General features: G+C 48.9%; 1 protein-coding gene across 1 annotated transcript; it reads right to left on the bottom strand.

Moving 5' to 3' along the window:
* Positions 1-10,406: 10,406 nt before the first annotated feature.
* On the bottom strand, positions 10,407-14,771 carry LOC140207531 (uncharacterized). Its single transcript, XM_072276071.1, has 2 exons — positions 14,561-14,771; positions 10,407-11,334 (listed from the first exon to the last, which is right to left on the bottom strand). The coding sequence occupies exons 1-2, from the start codon at positions 14,601-14,603 to the stop codon at positions 10,466-10,468; spliced, it is 912 nt and encodes a 303-aa protein (XP_072132172.1). The 5' UTR covers positions 14,604-14,771; the 3' UTR covers positions 10,407-10,465.
* Between the last annotated feature and the right edge of the window lie 7,405 nt (positions 14,772-22,176).

The raw sequence follows: 22,176 nt of genomic DNA, 5'->3' as shown, positions 1-22,176 counted from the left end.
GATAAAGCCTTATTTTGGCAAGCAGGCACCATCTGTGAGTGTTGTTGTCAAAACATATGAATCTGGCAACCCTGAGATTGAAACAATTGACTCGTCTGAGACTTTTCACAAGCCACACGTGGTCCCAGTTAGGCTAATGAACTTGGTTGTTCTAGAAAACATTGATGACAAGTTGGCTCATCTGCAGCCAAGGCAACAGCAACAGCTGAAGGAATTAATTCTGAAGTCCTGATGTTCCCAAGGAAACCATGGTGGCAGTACATGACCTAGATATTGGTCAAGCCAAACTGATTAAACAATGCCCATATCACATGAACATAGAAAAGTGTAAATTGGCTGAGCAAGAAATTGAATATATGCTGAAAAATTGTATTATTAGGCCTTCAACATCAGATTGGAGCTCACCCTGCGTTATTGTGCCCAAACCTGATGGTAGTGTTAAATTTTTCACTGATTATAGGAAGGTAAATGCAGTAACAAAAACAGATGCCTATCCTATCCTTCGGGTGATGATTACATCGATAAGATTGGAAAAGCTAAATTTCTTACAAAGGTTGATCTGTTGAAAGGATATTGGCGTGTTCCATTGACGGACAGAGGTAGAGAAATTTCTGCATTTGTGACATCTTCTGGGTGGTATGAATACAATGTTTTGCCGTTTGGAATGAAAAATGCTCCAGGAACATTCCAGGGAATGATTGATTCTGTAATTCGAGGGTTAGAACACGCAGTTGCCTATATTGATGACTTAGTCACAGAGAGTGACACTTGGGAAGAGCATATCTCTGCAGTAGAAAAGCTGTTTGACAGGCTTTCCCAGGCCAACCTTACAGTTAACTTTAACTGAGAGTGAATTTGGCCATGCCACTGTGACCTACCTTGGCTATGTAGTAGGTCAAGTCAAGTTGGCACCTGTTTAGGCAATTTCTGAAGTTCCTATTCCAACTGATAAGAAGGCTCTTAGGAGGTTTCTGGGAATGGTTGGATAATATCGTAAGTTTTGTAAGAACTTTGCTGATATTGCTCTTACTCTGACTAATCTCCTGAAGAAGGGCGAAAAGTTTGTTTGGACTGAGCAATGTCAGGATGCATTTGATCAATTGAATGTTATTATTTGAGATTAGGCCAATCAATGTAGTGTCTTCAGCAAATGTATTTAGCAGATTGGAGCTGTGGGTGGTGACACAAGTCATGGGTGCACAGAGAGTAAAGGAGGGGGCCAAGGAGACAACCCTGTGGGGTATGTGTGCTGAGGGTCAGAGAGACAGAGGTGAAGGAGCCCACTCTTACCACCTGCCGGCGATCTGACAGGAAGTCCAGGATCCAGCTACACAAGGCAGGGTGAAGGCCGAGGTCTCTGAGCTTCTTGTCGATACTTCACACCTTCTTATGGCTACTGCTCTGCCCATGACTGCAAGGAACTGCAGAGAACTTTGGAGAGCAGAGAACATCAGAGAAACAAGCCTCCCCTCCATGGACTCTTCCTACACTTCCCCTGTGTCGGAAAAGCCGGCCATGTACTCAAAGATCCTCACAACCCGGACATTCTTGCTGCAAACCCGCTCCCCCATCGGGGAAGAGATACAAGAGCCTAAAGCGCATACCACCAGGCTCAAGGACGGCTTCCTGTCTGTGGTTATAAGCCAAATGAATGATAAAATGGGCTCGACCTCACAATGTAACTCGATGTGACCCTGCACCATATGTCTATCTGCACTGCACTTTCTCTGCAGCCATAATGCTTTCTTACAGTTATTGTTTTGTCGTATATCAGTTCAATGTACTGTCGTAATGTACTGATCTGTGTGGATGGTACGTCAGGCAAGATTTTCACTGTAGCTCAGTATGTGATGATAATAAACAAATTCCCCATTTTAATTGTGTGGAAATATTAGATAGACTGAGCTTCTGCTTTGGAGCCAGAAAAGGAAACTTAGCTGTTGTCATTTCTGAGGAATGCAAATAAATAGAAAAGGCTTCAATCTCTCATTGCGATCTGCAGTAACTGGGATCAGGTGACCGGTGGTGGGTCTCCCAGAACAATTATCAGAATCAGGTTTAATGGCACCGGCATTTGTCATGAAATTCATTGTCCCTGCAGCAGCAATAGAACCTCATTCTTAACAATAGATTTTAACAATTGTGATTTAAAATAAGAATATACATATTAAATAGTTCAATTATATAAGTAGTACAAAATAAAACTTTTAAAAAATGTAATAAACTAGTTTAATTGTGTGGAACTATTTGACGGACTGGGTTGTTGCTTTGGAAATTCTGGAGTGAAGCTGAAGTTAATTGTACTAAACTATAACTAAACTTATGAGAAGCTCAGATAAATACAAAAGGCTAAATTCTCCTATTAATGGGTCACACACCCATAAAAATTGGCTGCACTTCAGCAGGTAAAAACAGTGGAATGAAACATGATGAAAATATTGCAGAAAAAATCATTGTCCACCCACAACGAGAGGATGTAACAGATCTGGATCTCACTGCCTTGTCTGAACAGGCGAAAGATGAAGCTACACGGACACATAGAGCAGTGACCGGAAGATGCTGCAGGTCTGCGGGAAAAAGTGAACAGGAAATGGGATCAGGTGACGGGTGGAGGGTCTCCCACCTGAACAGGTGACTTTGCTCCTCGCCCCTCACATGCGCCCGACCCATCCGCTGCATTTTCCATATTTACACCAGATACATTGTCCCTTCATATCTTTCCTGCCCCTTTCCCTCCACCTTCAGGTCACAGAGTTACAGGCTCAATTCCCATTCTGATCCAACACACAATTCAGATCCAAACAAAAATTGTGCAGGTTTCATTTAAATCAATCCATGTTTATAAACACTAATTTCTATTCACATTCCTCCGGCCTCACTGGACAGCAACACTGAAACAGCAGGAGGTGGCCATTCAGCCCCTCTAACCATCAACAAGATGACGGCTTCTCTCCCATCTCAGCCACATGTTTCTGCCTGATCCTCATTTCCTCGATCCCTCCGGTCTCCACACATCTGCCGGCCTCTTTTATGTGAGGACAATCACTGAGTCTTCACTGCCCTCTGTGGTGGGGATTTACAGACATTCACCACCCTCGGAGTGGAGACATTTCCCCTCATCTCAGTCCCAGACAGTCCACCTGCTTTTTCAGAGACTGGGATCCCTGGTTCAACTGGTAATGATGTTGTGCATTTCAATGTGTTCACCTCTCAGTCCTCGATTCTCTAAATGAAAGGGTTATCGCATTTGATCTTTCTTCATATGATGACCCACCACTCCAGGGATCAGTCTGGTGAATCTTCATTGCACTCTCTATAACAAATACTCTCTAACCTCTTTGTTAATCCTCTATGGAATTAATTTCCATCTTCTGCAGCCCCGTGTTGCCCCAACCACTCACCTCCCACCCCGTCACTATTTCCACCTTCCCACCTCCCCCTCACCTGGACCCACCTCTCACTCCCCAGCTCTTGCCCCATCCCCACCCCTCACCTCTTTTCTCGGACTATTTCCCGTCCACTCTCAGTCCAGAGGGAGGGTCTCGGCCCGAAATGTTGACGGTCCATTTCCCTCCACAGATGCTGCCCGACCCACTGAGTTCCTCCGGCAGTTTGTTCTTTGGTCTGTATAACCCGTGCTAGTGTGGGGAGCGGGATTTTACACCATATTCCAGGTACAATCTCAACAAAACACAAATAATTGTCACTTTGCCCGGACCATTGGCCCCGCTTGCAGGGCAACAGTCTGCCGCTGTTTGCCCCCCAATGTGGTGAATCGCCACCACCGTGGGCTCAGACATTTCCACAGATGAGCCCCTCCTGTCCCCACCGGGACAAACATCCTGTCCGCCCCCTCTCTCACCGTCTTCATCCTCTCCCTCCCCGGGGAACCGGCATCAAACCGACGGGCCGAGCGGTCTCCTCCTACCTCTCAGCGACACATCAGACTCCGGCCGCAGGAGACGCTTCACAAACGCCTCAACTTCCCTCGGAGGGAAATGGAAATATTTCAGAAAGCGGATATTTTCTTTGGGATTTTGTTCCGCTTTAACGGACAGTTCGCGCTGTACCAGGGGACGGGGTAACGCCCTCTCGGCTGGTCCGCCTCCACTATTGGGTGTAACCAGTGATTGACATCGCTTCGTACCAAAGGGAATAGCGCAGCTCTGCAATCAGTTCAATTCCTCTGCTGACTGCCCGGGGGCGGGGGGGCGTGGCTCGTTCTCAGTAGCTCAGCCGTTAAACCGAAAAAGCACGAGCACAGCAGCGCGTGTGTGACGTCAAGCACCGTGCTCGTGACAGCAGAAGCAGATACGGGGAGACCATGGGTGACGTCAGGCGCGTGGGGGAGGGGCTGCTGTGTGACGTCACGTGAGGGGGAGCGCTTCAGTTTTAAACACCTTTTGTTGGGTCCGATCTGGAACAACAAAATAAAATTCGGGTTTCATCGGGAGCGGATCCGGTGTTGTGAGATGTGTCCGGCTGTGCCGTGTTGTTGGTGGAGTGGGCAGCGGGGTGTTTGTCTCCGGGCTCTCCTCAGCCCCGGTTTTCACTTTGCGACCGAGCCCGGGCCGTGGATCAATTCCTTGTGGTTCTGCAGGGGGTTTGGGGCGAAGGGACAGTCTGTCTGTCTGTCTGTCTGTGTGGGTCGGGGTTATGAGTGGGTGTGGGTGTGGGTCCCGGGACACATTAACTTGGAAACACCGGACCATCTGGTGAATTGGATCAGACAGCTTCGCTCGCCTGTCCTTTCAGGAAACAACAATTCTCTCTTCATATTAATGACTGTCTAAACTTGCTGTGAACAAGATTATGTGTTACAAGATTGTGAGTTACAGAGTCTAGGACAGCTGTCACCGTCATGGGCTGCGAGTGCAGACAGGGATTGGGGTCACTGAGCTGTGCATCAGAGAAGGACACGGGTTTGTACAGCCTCCTGTGGGGTAGAAATGTCCACACGGTGAATTCGGATCTGCTGGCACATCGGGAGTCTGAAAGGGAAAGGGAATAGGGAGGGGGCTGAGCAGAGAGTTTTAACAGGGGAACCTGTTCAGGGGTGGAGGGGTACAGGAGCTGTCTGATAGATCGTTTTAATTGTTTTTTTATAATCGGACAAATGGTGACTGAGGAAGAAGCTTGTTGACGGAGGATACCCGGAGGCGAGCAGCTCAGACACGGAATCAGGAATTGAATTGAATTGACTTTATTTCTTACATCCATCAGGAGTAAAAATCTTCACATTACGTCTCCATCTAAATGTGTAACGTGCAATCATAGTAATTTATAATAGTTTATAATGAATAAAACAGACAATGTAATATAGAGCACGCTCAAATCAGCGTGAGTTCATCAGTCTGACGGCCTGGTGGAAGAAGCTGTCCCGGAGCCTGTTGGTCCTGGCTTTTATGTTGCGGTACCGCTTCCCGGATGGTATCAGGAGAGTGACAGTGATGTGATTTCCTGTGTCACGGGTACAGACAGTCGTCTCAAGTGAGGAGTTTGTGTGGAGATGCAGCTTCCCTGGAGGTGGAGGAAAGAGGACACACCAACAGGTGGAACCAGCTGTGGGAAGACATGGTTTGTCAGGTCTGACGATGAGCTGAATGTACCATAACATTCAGACTGAATAAGAAAACCTTTCTGAGGGTATTTGAGATGTCAGAAGCAGGGGAGATGTGATTGCATGTGCAGAGGGCAGAGGTTGTGCCTCCATCAGACCCTCAGTGAGATGGTTCAAGTTACAATGTGCAGGGATGAAAGCACAGTGTTTGGGGCCGGATTTAATCACTGATTCTGACACAGTGAGAGGGTTAATTTTGCTGTAAGGAAGCAACATTAATGGAAGAAGACACAGGAACTTCATCAATTGCAGAAGTGACCAAATTGTATGTTACCTCGACAGAAACAGATATTCACAATGGTGACAAAGGGGTTCAGTCTGGTTTATTTCAGGTTGGAGAGGGGTGTGGAGTTTTGAAATCAATGCCTTGCGGTGTCACCATCGTTAATTTGTCATGTCCGGAGTGGTGGATCACACAGCACGGAAACAGGCCTTTGGCCGGCCATACCTGTTCTGACCATCCACTCACTGTCTACACTGGTCCCATTTATCAGCACTCGATTCATAGCCGACTGTATCTCGACAGTTTCAATGCTCATCCACTTCGTAATGTTGTGAAGGGGCCTGCCTCCATCACCACCTCGGGCAGTGTGTTCCAGATTTCAGCTACCCTCTGAGTGAAAAATCTCCTCAGAGCCCTCTAAACCTCTTCGTCCTCTGTTTAAATCTACACCTTCCGGTATTTGCACCTCTGTCCCAGGATTGTGTGCGATATGGACTACAGTGAGGCCTTTGATAATGTCCAACATGGGAAGTTTCTGTGGAAAGTTTGATCACATGGGATCCAGGGGGAGCTGGCTAACTGGGTGCCCAGTTGGCTTGATGGTAGGAAGCAAAGCGTGATTGTGGGAGGCTGCTTTTTGGACTCCAGGCCCGTGCCTAGTAATGTTCCCCAGGGTTACGTCCATTGCTACTTGTCATCTGTTTCAATAATTTGATTAATATCAATAATATTATTAATTTGAGAGTGTACAGGTAAGTTACATGATAGCAGCAAGTAAGTTCAAACAATTACATTTTTTTGTAAGATAGTAAGTATAAACACTCCTCACTGTTTCCCCCTCCCCTACAACCGTCTCCATGCTCCCGCACCTTCTGCTTCCCACCTGTCTCCATCCCATCTCCTTCCTCATGCGCCAGAGGTCATAGGTTAAAGGTGAGAGGTGATTTTTTTAAGGGGAACTTGAAGAGGGTGCTTCTTCACTCAGAGTTCGTTGAGAATGTGGAACTGCGGAACTGGTGGATGGGAGTTCAGTTTCGCCTTTTAAGAGACATTCAAATAGTCCATGGAGGGACGTGTGTGTGGGCCATGGCACAGATAGGAGGGACTATGCAGAAAAAACGGGTCAACATGGGCTAGATGGCTGAAGGGCCTTGTGCTCCATGACTCTAATAATAGCCTGATTTGTAATTTCCACAGTCAGTGCTTTGCTTCTGATAACTGGACACCAGAAATTTACTGAATGGGTGAAGAGTTTGCTCTGTGACTGTTCCTATGCTCAAAGTCACTGGGATGTCCCATCACTGAGCAGATATTGCCTTCTCCAGGTTAATATGGCATTACCAAACGTGGGACAGCTGGTTCATAGTTCAAAAAGCAATAAATTCAACCAAAAACCATTACTAATAACACCTCTCTGAAGTAAATTGTGTTAAATTTTCACTGCAAGCAATGACGAGGTGAGCAAAGGAGGTGCGAATTAGAGGATGAACTGAGCTGGTACGTTGCTCAATCGACACAGCCATTTGGAGAGGAGAAATCGAGCCGGAGGACTGCGTTGGTCAAGTTGGACAAAATACTGAAAAATGCTCTGGGGCTCAGTGTGGTGAAACAACGCACTGAATTGAAAATCACATTGAAACCTCATAGACTTAATGTTATAGAACGTAGGCATAGAACAGTCCATTTTGGGATCAGAGGCTTCAGCCCAAAATATTGTGCTGAATCAAATAAATTGCTCACCAAAAGGCCAACCTAACTAATCCCTGATGCCTGCACAATGTCCCTGTTCCTCCATTTTCTTCAGATTCATGGGCCTGTTTAAGTGTCACTTAAAAGTCTCCAATATATCTGCATCTACCACCATGGCCGGCGTGGATTTTAGCCTCCCACCAATCTCTGTGTGAAACAACTTGCCTCGCACTTCTCCTTCCAGCTTGGCCCCTCTCATATTAAATGCATGGCCTCTGGTATCAGACATTACAACACTGCAAAAAAGAAACTGCGTGTTTTCTCTAAATATTCCGCTCATAAGCTGATAAACCTCTACAAGATCTACCATCAGCCTCTGCTGCTCTCGAGAGAACAATGCAAGTTTGGCCATCCACTTATCATAGCATCTGCCCTGGATTCCTTGTCATAACACCCTCACGAAAATGCATGTAAACAACATCCACAGCTCCACCTTCATCGATCATCCTTGTCACCTCATCAAAATTTACAAACAAGTTTATAAGACAGGTCTTGCTCCACACAAAGCCAAGATCGCTCTCCCTAATTAGGTCTTGGCTTTTCAAATGCTCGTTACTCCTCTCTCTCAGAATTCCCCTCGGTAACTTCCCTGGCATCAATGTGAGACCCACCGCTCTATGGTTTCCAGGTTTATCCCTGGTTCCCTTCTAAACTGATGAATCAACATTACCTTCTCACCAGTCCTTCAAGACCTTGCATAAGGCTGGGGGTGACACAAAGATATCTGGAAAGTCCCCAGCAATCTCTCCACTTGCCTCTCTCGATAACCCAGGCTTTATCCCATGGCACTCTGTGACATATTCATCTTGATGCTTATTTAAGAGACGTAGCACTACTGGTATTTCCAAATGCCCAGTATGTATATATAGCTTCCAAATCTTTAGTTATTTTTCCCTTTCCTTCTTGACGACATTCCTACCTTCCCTCGACATCCACAGTTCTCTTACCTTGCCATCCTTGTCCTTCCTTGTGACTGGAACATACCTGTCCTGTACTTTGTTCAGATGGTCTTCAAACCTTCCACGTGTCGGACGTGGATCTGCCCACTTTCGCAATCCTGGGAACAAACCTATATTCTGCCTTCAAATTCGTCCTTCCCAAGTGAATCACTTCGTACCTTTCGAGGTTAAACTGTATCGGCCACTACTTAGGTCAGTTCTGCATCCTGTCGATATCCTGTTGCAACCTACAACAACTTCAGCACTGTCCAAATCTCCTCCACCTTCCATATCATTGCAAGCACACTAAACCAACCTTCCACTTCCTCATCCAAATCACTTATAAAAATCACCAAAAACAGAGATCGCAGAACAGATCTCTGTGGAACACAACTGATTGGCCACCCTGCAGGGAGAGCACACTCCAAACGTAACTATCCTCTGCCTTCCATCCTAAATCCACCAGCCAACTCTTTCTGGATACCATGCCTTCTGAAAGAGCCTACATGGTGAACCGTATCAAATTCCTCACTAAAGTCCAATTACCCCACAACGACTTCTCTATCTTTATCAATCTGCTTTGTTACATCGTCACACAATTCAACCGGACTCGTGGGGCTTGACCTGCTCCTCACAAAGCCAAACCGACCATCCCCAATCAGGTTTTACTTCTCCAAATTCCCGTAAGTCCTGACTCTAAGAATCTTCTCCAATAGTTCAACCACCACTGAAGTAAGACTCACTGGATTATACTTTTCAGAGTTATCCCTGCTCCCTTTCTTGAACAAAGCAGTAATGTTTTCCACGCTCGACTCCTCAGCCACTACTTCTCTGGCGAGTGATAATGCAGAGATCAGCAAGTGTGCAGCAACCTCTTCCCTCACTTCCCCCGGTTACCTGAGCATAAAGGAGGATTTATCTATCGTGTATTTCAAAAGGTCCAACACCTCCTCTCTCTTGACCACGACGTGTTCCAGCACATCAGCCCATTTAACGCTGTCTTCACAAATTGAAGATCCCTCTCACTGGTGAATACTGAAGTAAAGTCTTCAGTAAGGACCTGCCCTACCTCCACTGACTCCAGCGCGTGTTTCAACTTCTATCCCTGAGTGGACTTACCCTCACTCTGGTCATCCTGTTCTCCACGGACATCGAGAAAGCCTTGGGGTTTCCTCAATTCTAGTTAAGACACCTTGAGGCCCTTTCTACTCTCCTAACTCACTCTTCATTTTGTCCCCGGCTGCGTTGTGACTCTACAACCCTGTCTGACCTTGCTTCCAAAACCTTAAATCAGCTGATTTCTTCCTCTGACAAGATGTCTCACATCGCTTGTCAACCACGGTTCCTTCACACTATCATCCTTTCCATGCCTCAATGTGCCAAATCTATCCAGAATCCCCTGCAAGCGCTCTCTAAAATCCCTCCACATTCCCACTGTGCAGTTCCCGGAGCACATGCTTTCCTGATTTATGTTCCGAGGTTCCAGACTGAGAGCATCATAATTGCACTTCCCACAATTAATTACTTTGGGGACGGACACCGACCTGCAGCGAGAGAGCGGGGCAGTGTGGTCAGTTTGTGGTCTGACACCGGGCTGTGAGGAGAGGGCGGGACAATGGGATTAATTTGGGGCGGACACAGGGCTCAGGGACATCGTGGGGCAACGGAATTACTTTGCGACTGACACGGGGCTGTGGAATTTTAGAGTGTGTTTCCCGTTTATGAAGGGAGGCTGCTGGAACAGAGTGAATCAAATTAACTGTTATTTTTATTATGTTTTACAAAAGTCTTCGGTTTGTGTTATTCCGTAAGCAGTTAAAATGATCTATCGAGCTAAATTTAGGACAGACAGCGATATCTCCTTCACCATCGAGCAGCTCCCCCTCAAGGCCCTAACCCGCATTCTCGCGCTCTCACCCGACACTTCCTTTGACTTCAGGACCACGGAATCCCCGAGCTCAGCAGCAGCCCCAACCCCAGCAGTGCCGGTACTCCGGGGCTCCCACCCTCTCTGCCGCCGGAGATCCCCCGGAGCAGCTCCACCGAGGTGAGGAAGATCTCCACCCTTCCGTCCCCTCCCCACGGCCCCTTTGACCTCAGGATCTTATCGACCTGGAACGCTTCGCAAGGGGGTATCAGCACTTCCCTCTCACCGGGGAAGGGGGAGAGAGAGCCCACCGGGACCCCTCTGGCCGTTCGGATGTGGAACAGGGTCCCATCCCCTCCGGTAAAAGCCTCCGCCACTTCCCGGGAAGCCGAGGCCGAGGTGAACGCTCCAAACTCGATCGTCTGCCCCTGTTTGGCCCGGAACGGGAGTGAGGCCCCTCTGTACACTGTCCCGGGATGGTCCACCCCCTCCCTCTCCCTCAGCTCCTTTAGTGCCCGGGACAGAAGGCTGCGGTAAGTCCGGAAGGCCACACAGGAGGTTGGAGTAGTTTGGGTCTGGAGACTGGAGGCCAGGCACAGGAGGGTCTCTCTATTGAAGATGAGGTAAAAGGGAGTGGAGGGTGGAGGAGGGTGCTCCAGGGTATAGGTCATGACGGTCCGGGCCAGCTCCTCGCTAATGGAGGGGCCGCTCCCTCCTGAACTCTCACCGAGCTCGAGTCCCGCTCGGCTCCAGGCTGCACTGAGCTCTGGCTGTGACTCCAACTCAGACTGCAGACGGGACAGGAGGATGGCTATATCCCCGTCTGCGTCCAACCCGGGACCCCCCGCTTCCCGCCGGCAGCCAGGAACCCGTCCCAGGGGGACCGCCTTGTCTGAGAATCGCAGGGGACGGCCGCAGAGCGCGGGAAGGGCGATCCCTGTGGAGAGAGAGAGGGAATGAGGGTCATGTCGGAGGAAGGGTGGGGAGCGGGAGAGCAAGGGAGGGAAATGTACCATCAGAACGATTGCGACAATGTGGCAGGTGCGCATGCGCTGTTTGATGGTGCGAGATAACACACACAAAATACTGGAGGAACTCAGCAGGCCAGGCAGCATCTGTGGAAAAAAGGTACTGTTGACGTTTCGCGCTGAGTTGCTCCAGCATTTTGTGCGTGTTTCTGCCCAGTCTCTCTCCTCAGCTCACTACCGTCCTGGTATCTGTTTTCACCCCGTCTCTCTCCTTCCCCTGGTCTCTCCAAACCCCCTATCTCTCCCTTCTCTTATCTGTCAGCTCATTCCAAATCACTTTTCCCATACCAGATCCCTCTCCTCACCCGAGCCTATCTCCCCATCAAAGGACCCCTCCCCGCTCTCCCTGGTCTCTCCGTCCACCCAGTCACCCCAATCTCACTCTATATCATCAGTCTCTCTCCCCGTCTCTCTCTGTCTCTCTGACCTCCACCCCACCTCTCCATTCACTACTCCACTCTGTCTTTCGCAGATTATCTCTCTCTCCAGTCTCTTCCTTCCCCCAGTCTCCCTCTCTCCGCACTCTCCATCACCCCGTCTCTCTCTTTCTCTCTGCCCCAGACTGTTTCTCCCTTTCTGCACAGTGTCTCCCACCAGCCACATCCCCATATCTTCCTCTTTCACTATTTCCCTCTCCACAGTCTCGCTCCATAGCGTCTCCTCCCCGTCTCTCTTCTCCCTGATCCTCTCTACCCCCATCTTTCTCGACTGCCTCTCGCTCCTCCATTTCTCTCAGTGTGTCCTCCCAGTCATTCTCTCGCCTTCGACACCCCTCATTTTCTCCCACAACCTGTCTATCTTGACTTATCTCTCCTTCTCCCTTCCCAGTCTCTATCCTCACTTACTCTTCATCAGTGTCTTTCTCCCATCCTACAGTCTGGTCTGTTTCTACAGTTTCTCTCTTTCGACCCCTCAATCCCTCTCTTAACCCCAATGCCCTTTTCTCTCTCTATCTCTCGTCCCCCATTCTTTCTACCTCAGTCACACCCCAGGTCCCTCTCTCTCCCATCCTTCCCAACCTCGTTCTTCTTCCCCATTCATTCACCCAATTTCTCTTTCCCACCAGCCTCTCCCCTACAATCTCGCTGGCGTCCCCCAGTCCCACTCTCATTCTCCAATCTCTCGTTGTTCCCAGTCACTTCTCCCAATATTTCTCCTGATCCCCATTCTTCCTGTCTCGTGCTCTCTCTTAACGCAATTCCCTCTCCCCCACTCTCTCACCTCTCTCTCTCTCTCGCTCTCTCTCTCTCTCTCTCTCTCTCTCTCTCTCTCTCTCTCTCCATCATTTTTGCTCTCCATGCCCTGTCTCTGTCCTCCTGGTCTCTCTGTCCTCTCAAATTCACAGCCCGTCTCTCTCTCCAACGTCTCTTTCTCTCCCCGTCTCTTTCCCCTCCCATATCGCCCAGTCTCTCACCTTCAAGCTCATTGTTTCCCCCAGATTCTCTCTCCCTTCCAGTTTCTCTCCATTATTCCCTCTCTCACGGAGCGCACCCAGTCTGTCTGTCTGTCTTCCTCTCTCCCTGATCCCGCTGTGTCCCCCTCTCTCGCTACAGCCCATTCTCTCTTTCTCTCTGATGCCGCTGTGTCCCCCTCTCTCGCTACAGCCCATTCTCTCTCTCTCTCTCTCTTTCTGATCCCGCTGTGTCCCTCTCTCTCTCTCTACAGCCCATTCTCTCTCTCTCCCTGATCGCGCTGTGTCCCTCTCTATCTCTACAGCCCATTCTCTCTCTCTGATCCCACTGTGTCGCTCTCTCTCTCTACAGCCCATTTTCTCTCTCTCTCTCCCTGATCCCACGGTGTCCCTCTCTCTCTCTACAGCCCATTCTCTCTCTCTCTGATGCTGCTGTCCCCCTCTCTCGCTACAGCCCATTCTCTCTCTCTCTCTCTCTCTCTCTGATCCCGCTGTCCCTCTCTCTCTCTACAGCCCATTCTCTCTCTCTCCGATCCCGCTGTGTCCCCCTCTCTCTCTACAGCCCATTCTCTCTCTCTCTCTGATCCCGCTGTGTCCCTCTCTCTCTCTACAGCCCATTCTCTCTCTCTCTCTGATGCCGCTGTCCCCCTCTCTCGCTACAGCTCATTCTCTCTCTCTCTGACCCCGCTGTGTCCCTCTCTCTCTCTACAGCCCATTCTCTCTCTCTCTCTCTCTCTGATCCCACTGTGTTCCTCTCTCTCTACAGCCCATTCTCTCTCTCTCTCTGACCCCGCTGTGTCCCTCTCTCTCTACAGCCCATTCTCTCTCTCTCTCTCTCTGATCCCACTGTGTCCCTCTCTCTCTCTACAGCCCATTCTCTCTCTCTCTCTCTCTGATGCCGCTGTGTTCCTCTCTCTCTCTACAGCCCTCTCGCTCTCTCTCTCTCCCTCTCTCTCTTTGATCCCACTGTGTCCCTCTCTCTCTCTCTACAACCAATTCTCTCTCTCTCTCTCTCTGACCCCGCTGTGTCCCTCTCTTTCTCTACAGCCCATTCTCTCCCTCTCTCTCTCTGATCCCGCTGTGTCCCTCTCTTTCTCTACAGCCCATTCTCTCTCTCTTTCTCTCTCTGATGCCGCTGTGTCACCCCTCTCCCTACAGGCCAGTTTCTCTCTTTTTCTCCATCTGCTTCACGCAGCTCTGAATGCCTGTAGGTTCCAGTCTCCGGAACGAACACTAACTCTATTTTTCTGGCAGACAAAAGCGCTTCTGTAACCATCACCCATTGAAATAGCGGGGGTGGTATACTGGACTGAACACAGAGAGAGATTCAGCGTCGGACAGTAGTCAGGATGGGGTGGGGGGGGGGGTGAGTCCAAATAGTGGATAATGAGAGTGGGAGGAACTGCTGCTGGGGAGTGAGGGGAGGTGTTGGAGAGTGGGAGTGTGAGGGTGAGGGGGAGCTGATGGAGAGAGGGAGTATGAGGGTGAGGGGGGAAAGACGGAGGGAAGTCAGAATGGGATCAGAGAGTACGGAGGAGCGAGGCTGGAGGGAGGAGGGTGCGCTGAGGTGTGAGAGGATGATGATGTACGAGGAGAAAGAGAGAGACGAGAGTCGGTGACCGGAGTGTGGACTGAGGAGGGAAGTCGAAGATGAGGGAGCAGAACTACAATCAGAGGGGAGGGGTAGGTGTGGTGGGAAGTTTCATTCCCTCAGTCTCACTCACAGTAACAGAGGAAGCAGAAGGCGAGGGGTCTGAGGTTCCTCATTCTCGCTCAGTTCGCAAATTCCTCTTGTTCACGGCCTTCGGAACAAGTCCCCGTTGTTCTGAAAAGATCCGTTCACTGGCCGCTTCTCTGTCTGCCTGTTCCTTCTGTTCCTGAGCGTCGGAGCGAGTCTCTTTCCGCTGCTCTGAAAGGATCCGTTCGCTAGTCGGTGCTTCTTCCGCCTGTCGTCTCCGACTGACGCCAACTCTGAAATACTGACCTCTCAAACTCTCTCTCTCTCTCTCTCTCTCTCTCTCTCTCTCTCCCTCTCTCCTCTCCCCCCTCTTACTCTCTCCCTCTCCCTCCTCTTTCTTTCTCCCTCTCCTCTCTCTCTCTCTCCCCTCTCTCTCTCTCTCTCTCTCTCTCTGCCCCCAACTCTCTCTCTACACACTATTCCTGTGTATTGTATCAACTTTCTGGTTAATTCATTTCTTTAGCGGTGTTTGCTCACAGACACAATTGGGAAAAAGCAGCATGCCTGAGACCATCTGTGAAAACAGAACCCGACAAACTGTTTGATCGGACAAGTTCACGATTTTATTTTACTTTACATGCTCCCGGAAGTGTCGAACTTCAGCTGTAATATCTGCCTGTGTATCACATATCCAGCATCTGTAGGTAGGAACATAAGAAACAACGTAAGAGATAGAGGCAGGAGTCGGCGATCTGGCCTGTCGAACCTGCTCCGCCATTCAATATGATCACGGTTGATCTGACCATGGAGTCATCTGCACCTACTGCCTTTTCCCTAAAACCCTTAATTCCCCTACTATGCAAGAATCTATCCCACCGTGTCTTAAATATATTCACGTGTCTATCCAAGTGTCTCTGAAAAGTCCAGAATCTATCTGCCTCAGCCAGCAACTAAGCACACATTCCAGGCTCCCAACAACTTTTGTTTAAAGGGAATCTGCCTCTCACAACTTCCGACAGGGCTGCAGAGAGGGAGAGTTTAAACTGGGGAAGCATGGTCAGGGGTGAAGGGGTACAGAGGCTGTCTACTAGCCCAGTGACGGAGGAGGAGGCTGAGCCTGGAAGTGAGCAAGTCAGACACGGTTTCAGGAGAGAGAGACAACGATGTGATTTCCTGTGTCACGGTGATGAGCAGTCTTCTCCAGCGAGGAGCTTGTGTGGAGATGCAGCTTCCCTGGAGGTGGAGGAAAGAGGACACACCAACAGGTGGAACCAGCTGTGGGAAGACATGGTTTGTCAGGACAGAATACGGGCTGGATGTACCATAACCTTCAGACTGAATCAGAATATTAGAAATTCGGATAGATGTGATCACATGTGCAGAGGGCAGGGGTTGTGTCTTCATCAGACCCTCAGTGAGATGGTTCAAGTTACAATGTGTAGGGATGAAAGCACAGTGTTTGGGGCCGGATTTAATCACTGATTCTGACAGTGAGAGGGTTGGTTTTCCTGTAGGGAAACAACATTAATGGAAGAAGATACAGAAACGTCATTAATTTCCAGCTGTTTCGAGGAAAGTGACCAATTTGCATGTTACCTTGACAGAAACATATATTCACAATGGTGACAAAGGGGAGCAGCCTAGTTTATTTCAGGTTGGAGAGGGGTGTGGAGTTTTGAAATCAATGCCTTGCGGTGCCACCATCGTTAATTTGTCATGTCCGGAGTGGTGGATCACACAGCAGGGAAACAGGCCTTTGGCCGGCCATACTTGTTCTGACCATCCACTCACTGTCTACACTGGCCCCATTTATCAGCACTCGGTTCATAGCCGACTGTATCTCGGCAGTTTCAATGCTCATCCACTTCGTAAATGTTGTGAAGGGACCTGTCTCCACCACCACTCGGGCAGTGTGTTCCGGATTTCAGCTACCCTCTGAGTGAAAAATCACTTCTTCAGAGCCCTCTAAACCTCTGCTTAAAGCGGTATCCTCTGATCTTTGATATCTCTGTCCCAGCATCGTGGCTGATACGGACACCGGTGAGGCCTTTGACAAGGGTCAGCATGGAAATTTGCTGCGGAAAATTAGAACACTTGCGATCCAGGGAGAGCTGGCTAATCGGATGCACAGTTGGCTTTGTGTGTAGGAAACGGAGAGTGATGGTAGGAGGCTGTTTCTTGGACTCGAGGTTTCTGCCTAGTGGTATTCCCAGTGTTACGCCCATTGCCACTTATCGTCTGTGTCAATAATTTGGTTGAGAGTGTACATGGTATGGTTAGTAACTTTGCAGCAAGTTCAAGTCATTACTTTATTTGAAATATAGTAAGTATAATCACTCCTCTCTCGTTCCCTGTCCGCACTCGCTCTGATCCTTTCCGACCATCGTCCTCCCCCTCCCCACCCACTTCCGTTCTCCACGCCGTCTTCTCCTTCACGTCACAGAGGTCATAGGTTAAGGGGGAATATTGTTGGTGACACTTAGAGGAAACTTCTTCACTCAGATGTTGGTGAGGGTGTGGAATGAGCTGCCTCCCGAAGGGGCGGATGCGAGTTAAATTTCAATATGCAAGGGAAATTTAGTTAAGTGCAAGGATGGGAGGGATATTTCGGGTGATGTTGCGGGTAGATGGGACTAGACAGAAACAAAATGTGTCGGCATGGTCTAGACGGGCTGAAGGGCCTGTTTTTGTGCCGCTGAGCTCTGTGGCTGATAACATTCTGATTTGTAATTTCCACAGTCAGTGTTTGCTGTTAATGACTGAACCAAGAAATTTGCAGAATGTATGAAGAAGTTACCTGCTGTCTGTTGCTGTCCTCAAAGTCACTGGGACGTCCCATCACTGAGCAGGTATTGTCTTCTCCATTCTCTTTCACTCAGTCTGTCTCTCAACACGTTGACAGGCAATCACATAACTCACAGAGAAGGGAATCTCGACAGACGGGTTCCTGCTCTTCCTCAGCCTGGTGATGGGGAAACTCTCCCAGTCCCAGGGAGTGATGTGGGAATCCTTGGTGGAAATAAGGAATGGGTTGGCAACATTGGAAAAAGTGCTGAAAGAAGTTCTGGGGCTCGGTATGGTAAACTGAAAATAAATACACTGAACTGAAAATCCCATTGAAACATCACAGACTTAACAATGTTATGAGACATAGACATAGAACATCGAACAGCCCGGCACAGGGACAGGCCGTTCAGCCCACAATATTGTGCCGAACCAATTAAATTAGTAATCAAATGGCGAACTAAACCAATCACTTCTATCTGCACAATGCTCATATTCCTCCCTTTTCCTCACATTCACGTGCCTATCTATTTTTTTCATAAAAAATCATCATGTATCAGCCTCTACCACCAGGCCAGACACACACTCCAGCCACCCACCAGTCTCTGTGTAAAATCACTTGCTTCTCACACCTCCTTTGAACTTATCTCCTCTCACATTAAATCTGCGGCCTCTGGTGGTAGTAGACATCGGCTTCTCTATGTTTCTCATAATGTTATAAACCTTCATCAGATCTAGCGTCTGCTGCGCCACTTCCGAGAAAGCAACACAAGTTTCTTCAACTTATAGGAGACATCTCGGTGAATTTCCTCTACATCCTCTCCAAATCCTTGACATGCTTATATAATTGGATTATCAGAACAGCATGAAATACTGCAGACATGGTGAAACCAGAGTTTTATAAAGCTGCAACATAACTTCCTGACTTTTAACCTCAAATCCTCAACTGACAAAGGCAACCATGCCATTTGCCTTTTTAACCACCCAGTAATCCTGCATAGGCACTTATTAGGAGCAATGAACTTGTACCCCAAGATCTTTCTGCTCATTAACGCTTAAGAGTCTTACATTTAACAATGTGCTGGCTCTGTACATTTGACTTCATAATTTACAACGCTTCACATTTGGCTAGGTTAAACTCCATCTGCCGTTTCTCTGCCCAAAGCTGCAAATGCTTGATCGGATATCCCGCTGTATTCTTTGCAGTCATCTATGCTGTTCACACCACCGATATTTTTGTCATCTGCAAACTTATTAACCCAAATATATGCATTTTTCTTCACCTCATTTATACATATCACAAACTGCCGAGGTCTCAGTAGAAATTCCTGTGGAAGACCAGTAATCACCGACCTCCATCTAGAATTCATTTCCACTTCCACCCTCCGTCGTCTATGGGCAAGCCAGTTCTGAATTCAAACTGTCAATTCAACATTGATCACAGGGATTTTAATCTTCTAGACCAGACTCCTGAGGGAACGAGTCAAACACCTTCCAAAAAACCATGTAAACGACATCCACAGACCTACCTTCGTCAATCACCTTCGTCAGCTCGTCAAAAAGTCTATCAGGTTAATAAGACACAATTTTCCCCACACAAAACCACGTTGTCTCTCCCTAATTAGGCCATCATTCTCCAGATGCTCATAAATCTTATCCTATGAGCATCCCAATCACTGGTGCAAACTCACCGGTCTTTAGTTTCCAGGGTTATGTCTCGTGATTATTGGATCAACATTAGTTACTCTGCAGTCCTGAAGGACCTGGCCTGTGGCCAGGCAGGACACAAAGATATTGGTCATGTAATCTCTTAATTTGCCTCTCCCAATTACCTGGGGCATATCCCATCAGGCCCTGCGGACATCCACCTTATTTAAGAGAAACAACAATACCTCCTCCTTTACTGCAAAATGTCCTGGCATGTTAACCGTCTCGGTACTGATCTCCCCATCCAATATATCCTTCTCCTTGGTAATGTAAACGTAAAGTTCTCATTAAGTACCTCAACGACATCCTTCATATCCTGGTAAATATCCCCCACCCCCCTTTATCGTTGAGTTGTCCAACCTTCTCCCTAGTTACCCTCTTGCTCCTGATCTATGTGTAGAATGTCTGAGGGCTCTCATTAATCCAACCTGCTAGGGACATTTCATAGCCCCCCTGCCTTTCCTAATTCCCTTCTTGAGTTCTTTTCTGCCTTCCTTGTGGCCCTCCAGTGCTCTTTGATTCTGGCTTCCTAATCTGTGTATAATTCACCATTTTTTTTTCTTCTTGACTGAATTCACGACGTCCCTCGACACCCACGGTTCTCTTACCTTGCCATCCTTGTCCTTGCCGCTTATTGGGATGTGCCTGCCCTGTACTTGGTGCAGTGAATCTTTAAACAGCCTCCGCATGCTGGATGTGGAATTTCCCAAAATCAGCCATTCCTAAATCACTCTCCCTAGTTCCTGTGTAATGCTCATGTAATTTGTGTAGCTCCGGTTTTAAACTCTCCCACAAGATGAATGCCCATCTTTATAACTATCTTAAAATTTAAGCTGTGCTCACTGCTCACCCACTGAAAGACCCCTTGCCTGGCCAGACTCATTACCCAACACCAGATCCAGTACATCTCCTACTCTGGATTTAGGATCCTTCCTTGGAGGCACCTCACAAGTTCCGTCCCATTTAATCACCATGGACTAGGAAGTGCCAATGAGAGGACTCGGCCCGAAACACCGACTGACGAACGCTTCAAATTCGACCACCTTCTGCTGATGGGCCCGATAGGAGAGCAAAGACCCTCTGTACACAGTACCGGGACGTTCCCTCTCCTCCCGCTACCACAGCTCCCGCAGCGCCTGAGACAAAAGCATGTGGTAAATCCGTAAGGTCATTAAGGAGTTTGGTTTGTTTTGTGTCCCGGGAGTGGAGACTAGGCACCAGTTGGTCTCCATATTGTAGAAGATAAACCACAAAAAACAGAAAATCTTCAGATTCTGGAAATCCAGTTTATACACATAAAATTCTGGAATAACTCAACAAGACAGCCAGCATCTTGGCAAGCAGTAACCAGTCGAGATTTCACCGAAATCTTTCAAATCTCTGTCTCTCTCTCTCCATCACTCTCTCTCTCCCTCTCACCCAATTGCATTTTCTCCCAGTCTATCTCATATCCCGCGCTCTGTCTGCTAGTCCCTCTGCCATCGCAGTCTCCCTTTCCCCTCCGACTCTCGGTTTTTCTCTACGAATCTTTCTCTCACAGTCACTCTTTCCAAGTCTCTCTTTCCCGTGTCTCTCTTCCCATTCTATCTTTCTCCCCATTCTCCCTCCATAGTCTGTCTCTCTATACCTTCTCAGTCTCTCTCTCTCTCTCTCTCTCTCTCTCTCTCTCTCTCTCTCTCTCTCTCTCTCTCTCTCTCTCTCTCTCTCTCTCTCTCTCTCTCTCTCTTTCTCTCTCTCTCTCTTCCCAGTCTATCTCTCCCCCTGTCATGGTCCAGTCCGTGAAGTCCGTATTCCGGTTCACGGTCCGGTCGAACGACCCTTGCTCCAGGTTTTCCTGTCTACCCTGCTTCTGTTCTTGTTGAGCTCTAATTGAGTCAGCTGACTCTCGTTGGGGCTGGCTGCATAAATACCTTCAGAGACCAGCGCATGGCTGCCGGTTTGTTCTTGTCCTTACTCCTTGTATCCCTTCTGTTTCCTCGCCTGAAGCCTTGCCTTGTCTTGCTGGTAACTCTCACTTCGTCTCGCCTTCAGTCTTGTCCTGGAGCCATCCCGTACCAGCTCCATTCCTGTCCCTTTCCTCCGTCGGGTGAGTCAGGCTGTCTTGCCATTACCCTGCTGCTGGTTCTGTCCCTTCCTGTCCCTTGCCTCCGTCAGGTAAGCCAGGCCGTCTTGCCGTTACCTGCGGTTGGTTCTGTCCCTTGCCTCAGTTGGGTGGTGATCCGCGTCCTGCCCAGGAGTACCGCGCCCTGCCCAGAAGACCCCAGCCTCCTACCTCCTGCCAAGCCTCGTCCCTAGCCTTTAGCCTCAAGCCTGAAGACTCCAGCCACCTGCCTCCTGCCAAGCCTCGCCTCAAGTCTCTATCCTCAAGCTTTAAGACTCCAGCCTCGTCCTGCCTGCCAGCCAAACCTCGTCCGTGCCTAGTTCTGGGGTCCGAGCCAGAGGCAAGACCCAGGTACTGGGTTCTTGTCCAGTCTCTGGCTCGGAGTCCAAGCCCGGGCTCCTAGCTCTGTTGTCCAGTCCTGTTCCGGGTTCCCGGTTTTCCTGTCCATGTCTTTGCCCTCGCCCTGTATCCTAGTCCTGTCCCTTGTACTTCAGTGTCTGTGTCTTGCACTTGGGTCCGTTCCTAGCCACCTCCTTATGGCACCCCTGGTTTCTCTCTCCGCCACTCTCTACACCGCCTCTCTCTCTCCACCGTCTTTCTCCTCCAGTCTCTCCAGTCCATTCGCCATCTCTCCTCTCACTCTCTAACCCGCAGACTTTCTCTCAACCCAGTCTCTGTCCCTCTGTCTTTTCTTCCCTCGCAGTCTCTCGTCCCCGATCCTGTCTCCCACGCGTATTCTCCCCGTCCTTTGATATCCCTCTTTCCTTCCCCTAGTCTCTCCTCTGTTCCGCCTTCTCTCTCTTTCTTCCCCCACGGTGTCTCTCCCTATCGCTGTCTTTATCTCTCCTCCTATCGTGTTACTTTGCCTTCGTTTTTATCTTTCCCCCATCTGTCTCTCCCCGACTTCTTCTTCCTGTGGTGTTCGAGATGTAACAGCATATATACCACCTAGGTAACGTCCGATATTAAGCATGACCATGGATATCTCTATCTTCCGGTATTTTCCCTCTCTCCTTTCCCTCTCATTTTACTATGGACCAATACTCTTCTTTCTACTTTCCTGTCACCTC

The sequence above is a fragment of the Mobula birostris genome, chromosome 13 (assembly GCF_030028105.1).
Source record: "Mobula birostris isolate sMobBir1 chromosome 13, sMobBir1.hap1, whole genome shotgun sequence".
Lineage (NCBI taxonomy): Eukaryota > Metazoa > Chordata > Chondrichthyes > Myliobatiformes > Myliobatidae > Mobula > Mobula birostris.
Note: the sequence above shows the minus strand (reverse complement) of the source record. Positions and strands in the feature narration are given on the sequence as shown.

What these genes read in the sequence shown, in the direction of transcription:
- LOC140207531 (XM_072276071.1), bottom strand. Translation starts at nt 14,603, where the DNA reads ATGAGGAACCTCAGACCCCTCGCCTTCTGCTTCCTCTGTTACT. An exon ending in CTTCTGCTTCCTCTGTTACT is followed by an intron (nt 11,335 to 14,560) that starts GTGAGTGAGACT and finishes CTCTCTCCACAG; the next exon opens with GGATCGCCCTTCCCGCGCTC.